The sequence below is a fragment of the Vulpes lagopus genome, chromosome 7 (assembly GCF_018345385.1).
Source record: "Vulpes lagopus strain Blue_001 chromosome 7, ASM1834538v1, whole genome shotgun sequence".
Classification (NCBI taxonomy): Eukaryota; Metazoa; Chordata; class Mammalia; order Carnivora; family Canidae; genus Vulpes; species Vulpes lagopus.
In genome coordinates, this window is record NC_054830.1 from 119272039 (window position 1) to 119284968 (window position 12930).

Here is a 12930-nt window from a genome sequence, read left to right on the forward strand (position 1 = left end):
CTGGTATTAACCCTGCCATTTCAAGAACCCATACTTTCCTGGTTTTACCCCCACCCGAGGCAGATGTTAGCAGGCTTCTGGGAGCCCTGGCTAAGCAGAAGGTTACAAGAGGAGATACGTAACTATTGCTCCTGATTCCGTGGCACTTTAAACTTTTCAAAGCGCTTCATCAATTACCCACTTTCACCTTCATGCTAATCCTCCTGGGTACGGAAAAAGCATCTGTTACTATCTCTGCCAGTTCAGAAAACTGAGGATAAATGGTCCTCACTGGTAACAAGTTGGAAACGAGTTCTTAAGGCCAAGGTCACTGTAGGGGGTGTGGACGTTACCTTGAGGCAAACTGTACAGAGAAGTCAGCAAGCGGCATGTGGGTTTTAAGATATGCTCACTTGCCTTGGGGTCTGCAAGCATGACCTCAACTGGGGGTCATCTGAGAGTGTGTGGACTGACACAGGTGAGTACCCAGATCTGTCTCTTTATAAAAGCAATCCTGACCTGCGCTTACTCTTCAAACACACACACAATCACACACACACACACACACACACACACAAACATACATCTATCCACTGGGTCTTTTTCCTTAAACTTCAGCTCCCCAGTTTAATTTGGTGGCAAGCAATGATTTATAGCAGCACAGAAATGACGGGATGTCACTATGTTCACAGAAGGGATGATGGTGATGTGAGAGCAAATGGAAGGAAGTTGTGACAAATACCTGATAATTAGCAAGATTATCAGAGAACATTCTTTCCAGCTCATGAGAAGGAAATCAATTTGGGGTTTTCATAAAATAGATTAAAATTCTGTTCTTCTCCACCGAAGTTCTGCTGCTGACTTAAGCAGAATCCGGTGAGTGATAGAAAACCTGGAGTTTTCCCCCCATTAGAAGCTACTTCACATCATTTTTTGACAGCGCTCTAATTTGTTTATCAAAATTTTTGTTAAGAAAATTAATAATGTGTCACGAGGAAATGAACAGTGCTCACAAAGCCCTTGGTTTGTGGCCTGGACGTTTCTGACTGCGCTGAGAAAGCCAATGGCAGAGGGAGACTTAATTGCTCTGCCTCCCGCAAATGCATAAGCACCAAAGACCAGAAACCAAAACGAAGGGCTAGAAGACAATGGTGAGCGAGCCTGTACAACGATTCAATTAAGTGCAAAATAAAGTGTACCCTCTCATTTGTCAAGCGAAGTGCTTAATTGTGGCTACTTGCCTCACTGAACACAAATACTATTATTTTACTAGGCTTCAGCACACTGAGCTCTGATTGTAGAATTTTTTAGCTTGATTAATAGTCCAGGATTGGTCAATAACTCAATACTATACAATTTTAATTACTTACATTTAGAAATCTATTTAACTGCTCTCAAACATGTTTCAAAAAATATATATAAGCGTCCTTGGTAAGGAGTTTATCAATCTTGATAAATTACACGTGCATGTGATTGCAATGATTAAATAATGCCTTGAAAGCCATTAAAATTGTACGTAAATGCAAATGTCCTCCTGCCAAGTCTGTTTTTTTGTAGTAACCGTTAACCTTAGTGTTCCTCAAGAACAAATCCTCTCAGGAGTGAGCTTTGTAAAATGTTATGGAAGATAATAAACAAAATAATTTATTAATATATGCTATATTCCCTGACAATTGATTTTTCTAATGGTGAAGGGACCATTAAAAGTTATTAGCCTCTGGTTATCTATTTTTAATAGCTATCACAATAAACAATAAGCCACTAAATAAAGCCAATTAATCTTTTCTTTTTTTCTAACTCTGCTGTCAAAAGTTGGGGTGATTTATTTTCTACAGTCAGAAGTCAATCCATTCTTTTGATGTTCATAGTCTCGGTGGCAAAGATTTGCACACAGAAGAGCAGAAATAGAGAGAGGCTTATCTTGAACTCTCATATCCAGGTAATTCTGAGGAAAGGCAAATAGGATCCTCACACATCCCCTTTGCTAGGTATCCAGTGACCTAAGGCACAGGTTTAAAAACTTGGTGGAATTTAGCTTGACTGAATGGAAGGGTCTAGACTAAAGGGAAGATAGCAAAGAAGAGTCTTGCTTCAGCCACTAGCATTAGGTGGCTGTGGGACTTGGACAAATCAACTTGACTTTCTGATTATTGTCTTACTTCTCTAAGAGGGATAGACTGAACTAGCTGTTCTCTGGCATCCCATCATGCTCTGTTCCTGCTTCCAGATAATCAATGCTGGAGGATCTGTCCAAGATGCGGCCCCATGAGACACAGCAACAACAATCTGACCTCCATCTTCTATTTTGTGTACCAGCCAGTTCCCTGGACACAGAGTCTTTTATGGTTTGTGTGTGTGTGTGTGTGTGTGCGCGCGCATGCTACTTAGAACATGAACGATTTAAACTTAGTATACAGTTGAGAATCAAGGCAACAAGAAAATTTGGCACCAAAATGTAGACCCAAACCTTACTTTAACTGCTCTCAAGAAACAAACTGATATTCTTTCATTCTTAGGTACCTCGAAGGATAAGATTTTACACCACATGGTTACATTCATCTTTGCAGAAGCTGACTTTATGAAGAATTCTAAACTGAAGTGTGTACTCCAGCTGCCACTATAATAACAGTTTGTCTCTCAGCCTAGAAATTTATAGAAAGTCAGCCTTGAGAAAGTACAGAAGTTATACAGCAAGTGGACAAGAGTCCTTCTTTCCCTGGATTTTCACTATTTCCTAAAAAATGAATAAAAGGAAATGATCCAAAAGGAATGTTAACACCGACTGCATTATTGGGTTTCACCTAAGGACAAAGGCATACATTCAAGGCAAAAGGAAATCTCCAAGCCCGAGGGTAGGGCTTAGAAAACACTTATCACCACTATGGAATCTTCCTTAGAACAAGTGGCCAAAGGAGTTAAGGGCTTTGAAGGCATGGAATTTGTTGCCATCTAGGCTTTGTATTCTGATGACTAACATTCTCATTCACTTGTCAGGGTCTGGCCAAAAGGTAAGGCTTACTTTACTAAACTTGTAGATACAGTTTCCACTCCAAAGTTCTTCCTCCCTTCCCTCCGATGTGTCCTACCAGCAGAAGCTCGGAAGAGTTGACATCAGCAGGCTCTGTGCTTAGATCCTCTCTTTCCAGATGCCCAGCTAAATTGGAACCTCCTTTCTAGAGCACTCTGATTCTCCCAAGTCACCGCATACAGACCACATTTCCATTATTTGCCAAACAAACGCAACCAGCATTCCTCACCAGGGGACATCTCCAAACCAGAGAAACTTCTTGCTCTTTTACTACTCGAGGCATCTATAGCACTGTTGTCGATGCTGGAGACGTTCTTTATCCATCCTATCCAATAAGGAAGCCAGGAGCCACACAGCTCATGTTTAGCTCTTGAAATGTGGTTATTAGGGTGGCTGAGAAAGGGATGTGCTATTTTACTTAATTTTGCTTTAAATGTACCTAGCCTCAAAAAAAAAAAAAAAAAATGTACCTAGCCTGTATGTGACTAGTTCCAACACAGATATGTCAAGGCTTCATGAAAAATGAGAAGGTGCCCCGTACTCAGTAAAAACAAAAACAAAAACAAAAACAACTGAAAAACAGACAAAGGCCTAGGTCGAGTCAGTTAACATCTATTGCTGTTGGTACATTTTTAAGCAGAGAGAGAGGCGAGACAGTTTCGTACACCCCCTGGCACTCTGTAACTGGCAGTAAGTAGCGCTGCCAAAGATTACTCGCCGGCGCAATGTGCAATTCATTTACTTTGAGTCTGTAATTGGTTTGGTGTACACAGAGAAAAAGGATGAAACATTTAACAAAATTAAGTGTGCTTTGGTTTAAAATATTAATCCTTTGATTTTTCTTTCATGGCAACGAAAGCCTCCGGGACAAAAGTTGATCGGTGGGGTCCACGTTCTCTCCTTGCCCCGCGTCAAGTCTTCCCACGTGCAAACCTTCCAAGACTTCAAAGGGAGCTCTACTTAGGTCACGGCCGGGGCTGGGTGGAGTGAGAAAAGAATGCAGCTCTATGGAAGGAGGAAAGATTTCAGGAAAGTGGCAAAAGCGCAGAGCCAAAGGACCTGGAGAACATGGAGCCCTAGAAAGAAGAGAAGTTTCACACTCACGGGCGGGGTGGGAGGGAGGTGGCAGGGGGCGTTGGGGGGTGATGGTGGATGAGGATGGTGAAACACAAGAACACTGACACATTGCAAAGAAACTATTACGGGATGGATTATCTCCAGGCTCCTCCCACCAAACAGCACCTTCCAGGGTCACCTTGTCCCCTGATGCCACCATATCCGATCACAAACAATGATACTTAAAACAACACAAACATGAGCAGCTGACCAGGTACCCAGGAGGCTAACAGGCAAACATGTGCCACGCAAAAATCAAACAGAAGAAAAGAAAAGGACACAACATAAAGATAAGCATTATAAAGACACTTTCTGCAGAAAATAAAAAGAACACATGTTCATCCAAGAAAATAATCCACCAAGAGTGAAGGCTTTGCTTACCCCTTTCTGGAGCCCCCCCAGTGGGATGGTTGAAAGTTTCTGCAGCAGAAAAACAGAAGAGAAGAGAAAAGGGATTTCTAACTCCTGGTTCAAGCAAAAGGGGTTTAAGCTGTCCTAGCCCAGGTCATAAGCTAACGCAAAACCCCACATGTTTATGAGGTCCCTAAAGAAAAATCTTGGTGGATCTAGATCCTAACATCTTCTTCCCTTTGAATTTACTCAGGAAGAGAAAAAGTCAGTAGCTTGGGAAAAAGGAAGAAGAGAACTATGGGTTTGTTTAATATTAACAGAACAAAATAAGAAACAATAATTCTGGACCCTCATGGATGTGCTTTTACCTTTAGTGCTAATTTTTACCTGGCCAGGTCAACTGGAATTTCTTTCTGCATTGAGTATAAATAATGTAGTAATGAAAAATGGTAATGCTGGCAACCCTAGGTGTCCCCAGATCCTTTTCTTTTATATCAAAGCAGAGACCTTTTGATGGTCTCTCACATGGAAAAGCTCACGAATATAGTCTCTTTGATGAAGGTTCAAATGTCTTGGGTTTCATGGCCAAATACTCCATCCGTTGAGTGAAAAATCTTTTGGACCTCGGATTCAGAGGCCTGTTTCAAATTTGGATCTGTTTGAAACTCTAACCTGTTTACCTTCTGACTTTGTCTTCGGTGTCTCTCTTTTTTGCCTCTGGTTCTAGCAAGGTTTTCCTATCAAAATAAAAGTGTTTGAGTCTTGCAAATAGAGGGGAAATGGTGTCAGACTGGCGGGTTCTAAGCTTGGTATAGGGCTGAATGGGTGCAAACTGCCAAAGACGAAAAGCCAGCTGATTTATGAAGTCAATAACTAAAGAAAATATGTACATTCGGCAGTTGTAATTCTCCATGTGGATAATAAGAGGCTTCAAGTTTCCTGACCATCAGAGAGAAATTTGATGCTCCAATATAGTTCTATACATTTCTCCTATTTAGCAAGTCACTTATGTGGTTAAGTATTATGGAGAGTATCTTTTACTTTCCAAACTTGCTGGCACAAAGACAGCACTCCAGGTTCTACAAGAGAAAAGACCTATTCCAGTCCTAGAGTCTAACAGCATATTAGGTATCTAGAGAGAAACAAGTGCATCAGAGTGAGTGGGTATCTTCCACTATTTGCCCCTTGCCTCCAATAATCAATCTGGAATATGATGGGGGTATTTCAAGCATCTCCTCCTCATTACTCAGAAACATTGTACTTTATTACTTTCCCTGTAAAGAGTCTAATTTTTTTGAAGTCATAAATGGTAAACTGAACTGATGCATGAAAGCTGGTGATCACCTCTCAAGAGGTCACCAACAAAGCACAGGGAAGGGAGAAGGAACCCACCTCTTGAGTAATCTGATCCCACTCTGGCTAGCTACCTAGGTAACCAGCACCTATCACTCTACCTTATCTGGGAAGGTTGGCCACACCACACCTGAGCATCTGAGTCAAATAAACCCATCAGAGCCTAACACAGGACGGAAATCTCATACCACTGGGATTTTTGCCAATAGTTCTAAATTAGCTTGGAATCAGCATCGACCCAACAGTCTCTCATAGGAATGTATTTTGTATATGTACATTTTGTCCATTTGTCAGACATTTTTTTTGACGGTCTACATAGATGTTTTGCAAATTATGACACTATTATTTTATGGGACAGACTTTGTAGGGAATCAAACCATAACACACATATGGTTTTCTAAGTGTACCTGGGTCAGACAAAATAGTCTTAGTATCAATTTACCGTAACATATTCTCATTGCTTTATGTGATACTCAGCATGAAGTCATATCATACTCAAAGCTAAGCTTTGCGTTCCAGTATCCAGAAACTCCCAACCATCATGTCATTTTACTTCGCATGTTCAATTACTATGAAAACAGTGCACCCATGCAAATAACAGATCCATACATCTGAATGCACTCAATTTAGAAAGCAATTTGATAATACAATTTAATATATCTTTTATACTTAAACTACTAAAATTCATTGTAAACTTTGAATAGATAGATCTTGAAGCCCTATGTATACTTGCAAGAGAGAGGGATTTTCTAAGAAAACTCCTTCAGAGTGAGGAAAACATTTTAGAAACTTTTGTATCACCTCTAAACCCAAAAGTACTATGATGTTTGGAGGTATGATGATATTCTCACCAGACTTTACTTTTACTTTTCACTTTTCCTATGGAAAATAAAAGATTGTAAAGACCCACGTGCCATAACAGCCCTAATGCAACCATTTCAACACTAATTAATTACAACAATGCTTGATGCTAAGCAAGTGGTTTCTAGAAAGGCACAAATAAAAACATATGCACATATATATGTGTACATGTACACTAAAAGGGATTCTTTTTATTATTTTTTTAAAAAGATTTTATTTATTTATTCATGAGAGCCACACACAGAGAGAAGCAGAGACACAGGCAGAGGGAGAAGCAGGCTCCCCACAGGGAGCCAGACCTGGGACCCGATCCCAGGTCTCTAGGATCATGCCCCGGGCTGAAGGCAGCGCTAAACTGCTGAGCCACCTGGGCTGCCCTCTTTTTATTATTTTAGATGACTTCCACCCCCTCTCCAGCACACCTCCACTCTGTATCCCTGGCTGGGTTTTCTGCATGGCTGGGAGCAGACGGCTAGGTGTACAATATAAGGCAAAGAGAGCTTGAGTGGCTTAAGTTAATCAGTAGCCAAATTAAGAAAATAATTCAGAAGACTTTTTTTTCCTAAGTGTCCTATCTTCCTTCCAAAAATCCTCTTCCACTTTTCCATTCAAAGTGCGTTTTCAAGGCTATTCTTAGATATTTTGGGTTTAATCAAATCTTCATAGGACATGAAAGAGAAAACACAATCCTTTCTTATTGAATTATTTTGATTTTTGTCTTTTGCGCTCCCAGCTATCAAGACTGTCGAATAAACCAGTTTTGATTCATAAATAATAGTTCCATTATATCTACTGTGCCACTCGTCAGAGTACCTGAAATTTTAATTCACTTGTTCAGCTAAATTTCATCCTCAGTTCATGGCCATAAAATTCTTTATTGACAAACTTTCAAACCAACTTTGACTCTGAGGTATCTAGTCAACATTTTTCTTCTGTGTGGATATTAGTTTATTGAATAAGTGGCATCTGTTTTCCTCCACATCACTAGCAGAGTAGGTATTTCCTTTTGACAGCTTTGCAGGATTTATGGCTTTGCATGCTCTGAAGAAAAATAGTACTAAGCAAAAAATTCCAATTCATTACCTCTTAGTACTTAATTAAGTTCATACCCACGGCACACTGGAGGTGAACCCTGAAATGCCCGTGACAGCAAGCAGAGCAGCCAGCTATATTATCTTAGGAAGACAGAGAGGATTCTGATTATCCTGACCTCATTTTTCCATCTATGATATTCAGAAATGTGTTGTCTACTTTGCTCTCCTTTGGACCTGGACAGAACCACCTGGAAGGCAAGAGCAGAGTCCTCCTTGCAACCACTGTCATTCCCGTTCCCATAGCCTGTCTCAACGATAAAGTGGAGCAGTGGCCCCACCATTAATCTCTGTCCTTCCAGGACGCACACACCTCCCATCATAGGGCCTCCACTCCTCCCCCACTGCCCTGAGGAGAGGTGTGGCTGGAGGAGGTACCCAGAGCCTGGTGGAAGGCAAGCAGTGGGTCTCACTAAGCAGACACGTGGGGAGCAGGGAGAGTCGGGGTTACCTGTCGGGGTTCTGGGTGCACACATGCATCTGTAAGAGGATCCGCTGCGTGAAAGTCTTAAAGCACTGCCCGCATTTCCAGAGATGCCAGTCACTGAACTCCGAGTGGAGCTGGCTTGTGGAAGTCGGGCTCGCAAGGACTCGCTGGTTTTTCACGTTGATCTGGTTAAATCCCGATTCCATAGGCCCCGACTTATCCAGGAGAGAGAAGTTCCTGCTGCAGGGGGTCTGCGGGAAAACCACAGAGCGCTGCTGGGCTGCTGGGGACAGCTTGTTGCTCTTGCTGAAAGGCTGCAGGGCATCCTGTCTGCACATGGCTTCCATGACCGTTGACGGGACATTTACTGGGAGAACAGTAATAGTATTAGAAGATCAGTTTTGTTAGCTTTTAAAATAAACACAACAACACACACTTAAGAAATCCCATATATCAACAAGATTTAAAAATTTTTTCTGGACTCCAAATTAACATAGTAATAGCCTATTTGACTTGAGAGGGAAAGCACGACAGCCATAAATTACTCTCACTCAACGCCTGTTTATTTAGCAAATACTATATGCTCAGGATCGTTCACACATTGTCTTTGCCTCCCAGAGTTCACTTACGAGCTGAACCCCACTTATAAGGACTCCATAACGAGGCTCCACACTATGCCCTAAGTTTAGAGGGAGCTCAGAAGGGAAAATTCGCAAAAGAACAGGAGAGAATGGGTGGCTAGCCACAGAGGCTAACCCTGAGCAATGTTGAAAAGGCAGAGATCCAAGCTCTCAGGGTTTCAGGCCCTCCACAGGACCTTGCCAGCCCAGGAAATTCCAGAAAAACTGACTAAAAGATGAAGGGAGCAATGTGAAAGACACCTAGAGATGGAAGTCTGGCACCTTCTTGGTAGGATGGTGATGGAGACAGGCTGGCCAAGCAGGGCATGGGTTCTCAACACTGTGGGAATAAGGAGTGTAAGAGGGGGCAGGCCTCAGAGGCTCCTTAAAGTCCAAATAAGTAAAGAAAGGATGTCAGACCTAGGATGTAGACACAGAGTGTCTCTGTACAGAAATAGCAAGGGGAAAAAAAGCAAGAAAATGGCAAGAGAAATGTGTGCAGGGTAGGTCTGAGTCAGGTGTGATTTACAGGTGGGGTGCAGCCCCTTTGTGAGGGGCAAAAGAGTATATGGTGCTGGCAACTAGGGTTTTGGAATCAGGAAGACCAAGGTTCAAATCCTGATTCTACCTTTCATTAGCTTGGTGAACCTAGGCAAATCATAAAAATATATATATATATAGCTTGGTGCCTCAGTTTCTCCATCTGTAAAGTGAGGACAGTGGGAGTAACGATCTCCAAAGTAACAGCAGCATGGCTAAGTGGTTGACATAGCCTCTGTCTTAATTCTACTGTTTATATGGGCTTGGGGACTGCTGGCAAGTACAGAAGTTGAAATCTACAATTTTGTCCTTGGTGAATTGTAAAACGGTCACCCTAAGAATTGAGTGAGTCAATGCGTAGATAGTAAGTAGAAATGCCATGGCTACCACTCCATAAATGTTGAGTCCTAGGAGCACTGGCTTCATCTGTAAATCCCCTGTGATAACACATAAATGAGCAAATGAAAGTATCCGTCACAGGGCCTCCTATCAACAAGGCAGCCATCACTCTTATTATAGAGAAGAGTCTAGAATGAAGGCAGATATGTTAACTGCAATGGTGGAAGTAAGAAACATTTCCAAGGAAGGGAACCTAATATATGTGAAATAGTTTTCATTTTTAAAGTCATTATGGTGTTAACAATCTATCTCATGCACTCACTGGTCAACCCACAGCCGTAGAAGTGATCAGAACTTAGTATGATTTAAAACTACCATTCTTGTTATAGTAACTACTGTGTCAATAAAATGTATTTATTGGTTATTTCAGGGGTCAGAAGGACTAACAGTCACAGAGCAGGCAAGAGAAGAAAATTAGAGACCCCCAAATTTGAAGAAGTTGATGGGAAAAAAGACTGGTGATGAGAAGTAAATGATGGCCCTTGGCCACTGGTTCAAGTCCACACAGAAGGACACAAATGACCTGGGGGCTCTCATCCTTCCCTGCCACGGACCACCGCTGAGATGCCTATGCAGCCTGCAAGCTCAACTACAAAGAGCAAATGGTATTGGACCATGACCACCAGGAGGCTCTGTGCTTGAGTGGACAGGGAGATGCCATGAGTGGTGGAGACACAGAGGGAATGGTGTGTTGCCATTAGCGACTCCAACCCAGAGAGTGTTCTGCATAACCACAGCTATTACACAAATCTACCAAAAGGAACAGCTCTGTCTACAGGGCTCTGTCAGCATGGCCCATCCTGTCTTAGGATGGGAAAAGAAAGCAAGAGTCTCGCACACCTGGGAAGAGTTGAACATACATTATACTCACAGGGAATCGGAATCTCTTGATAGGACCTGGACATCTGCACTCTTAGAAGCTCCCCCAAATGCCTCTCATGGACAATCAGGTTCCAGAATCACTGATCTAAGTCAATCCTCTCTTACTACAAATAAAAAAATCTGAAGTCCCAGAAGGTCCAATACTGGAACTTGCCCAGGGTCACACATGTGGTCAAGGACACAGCTGAGCTAGAAGCTTTAGCCTTTTAACTTCCAAGGCATTTTTTTCTCTGGCCATATTCCTATCTCATCACTGCTTACCAGCTGTACTTCAAAAATAAAAGGAAAATCTTATAGCTAATACCATATCTTATGGGTATAAACATATATAGCATATATATGCGATATATACATATATATACCTATACACATTTATGTGCATATCTTTATTTTATACACAAATATTTACACGGAATTTCGACTTCTGAGGCAACAATATATAATCCATATGAAATCTGTTGGCACATTCTAGGCTTCCAAAAAAAAAATCATTGCACACAGAATGCTACTCTTTTTAAATAAGAATCAAAAGATTAAGAGGAATGTTTTACCATGGTTTAGCACTTTTTTAGTGAGAAATAACAGCAGCATTGTCACGGATCAGGGCAGAATCCGTTTTGTGTAGCCTGTTTAGAACTAATCCAGAAGAAACAAAGCACAGGGAAACCCACACATTTTCAGGCAATGCTAGGCTCTTGTGGGGTGTGAAATCCCAGACCAATGGAAAGACACAGTGAAAAGATCATCGAATGGAGATGTCATCAACATGTCTGAGAGCAGGAGCACCAGCCAGAAGCTTCACTGTGGGAAGAGGACTGTAACACCTTTGGGGGAAATTAACGCAAAGGAGACTTTAAGTATAGATGATAAATTCTGACTTCTCACTTCTCCTGAAAAATAACCTAATACATTAATTTTCAAAAACTGTTTAAGGTCCCGTCACCTTTATATGAATCATGAGAATTGGTGGGCAAACGAATTTAACTTTAATGCTCAATGTCAACATGGTAATAAAGAAAAATTTATACCAGTTTGTAAAATAATCTGGGATATATGGGATCTGGGGTAGTAATAATATTAGGCAATAACAGTGCAGACAGTTGGAATAAAATTATGCCCTGTCTCATTATTTCCTTCTCTCTGGGACACCTCAGAGCAAAGGTAATATGCTTTTAACACATAAGTAGCAACAATGACACTCTACTTTTGGTATGCTCCATTACTATAAGTATGACTCAATTCAATCCCACTAAGTTAAATGAGCAGGCAATGGAGAGAGAAGAAAAAGTTAAGGATAGGAAGAAAGAAGTATCACAAAAGCGACCATAATTGATTTCTATGCTGCCCTGCAGAGCTCCTGTGCACTTCCATAGGACTCTAAAGATGTACAAAGTATAGCTTTTTAAAGCAGGACTTATTGGACCCAGAACACTGTTCTTCCTAAATAGCCTCACTGGCTATAATAATCGAAAGTATTAACAAAACACAGCAAATGATCAGAAAGGGGACAGCCCATCCAGACAACTGCAAAAGGCCCAAAGATGACTGATGTGACCTAGAAGATGAAGTGGTTTCTACATGAAGACACAGGAGCTGGTAAAACCTCTTCCAACCACCAGACAAAGATGAAGGGGTAGAGGGCAAACTCTCAAAGCCATGGACTCATCAAATCCTGGAAAATTAAAACAGTGAGAGCGGCAAATGCAAAAGCCATAAAAGAACTTTCGGTCCCATTTGTTCAGTCCACAAATACTTAGGAAGCATGTCTACTCCATGCCTGACACCACTGGTACTGTGGGTTTGGGGGTGGGTTGGGAGTGGGGAGGGTGAGAACAAGCAAACCCCAGCCCCTGTCCTCATGCCACTTACACTCTAGTGAGATAGAGAGCAAACAAATGTTCTTAAGAGTAAGTATTTACTCGGCTTTTTTCATCACATCTAAAATTCCATTCTTTACAATACACAGTTGCTACAAGTGTGATACGTGCTATGAGAGAGACGAAGTGGTGCCCAGCAAGCATATATGCGGGATGGCTACAGTTAGGGTGTGAGGGGCAGATGTCCTAAGGCAGTGATCCTGAATGTGAGTCCTGTAGGGCACACAGGTAGTCAGACAGGTGGGAAGGGGGAAAAAGGCAATACAAGAAGATGAAACGTGGGCAGCTCTGCCATAGGGTGTGTGTGGATGCCAAGTTGGGACAGAGTTTGACAGAGGATGTAGGGTCCGTAACAAACTAAACGGGGCCAGATCCAATGATGCCCGGGCTCTAATTCTGTATTAAC

The 12930-nt window shown here is 41.7% G+C and overlaps 1 protein-coding gene across 3 annotated transcripts in view; it reads right to left on the bottom strand.

Annotated features, from left to right (window-relative positions):
* PRDM6 (PR/SET domain 6) overlaps positions 1-12930 on the bottom strand; it is a 101564-nt gene that overhangs the window by 10107 nt on the left and 78527 nt on the right. For all 3 annotated transcript variants that reach the window (XM_041760411.1, XM_041760412.1, XM_041760413.1), the window contains one exon: positions 8231-8573. In XM_041760411.1, the coding sequence (XP_041616345.1) occupies positions 8231-8573 (343 nt within the window). The remainder of the gene's footprint in view (positions 1-8230; positions 8574-12930) is intronic.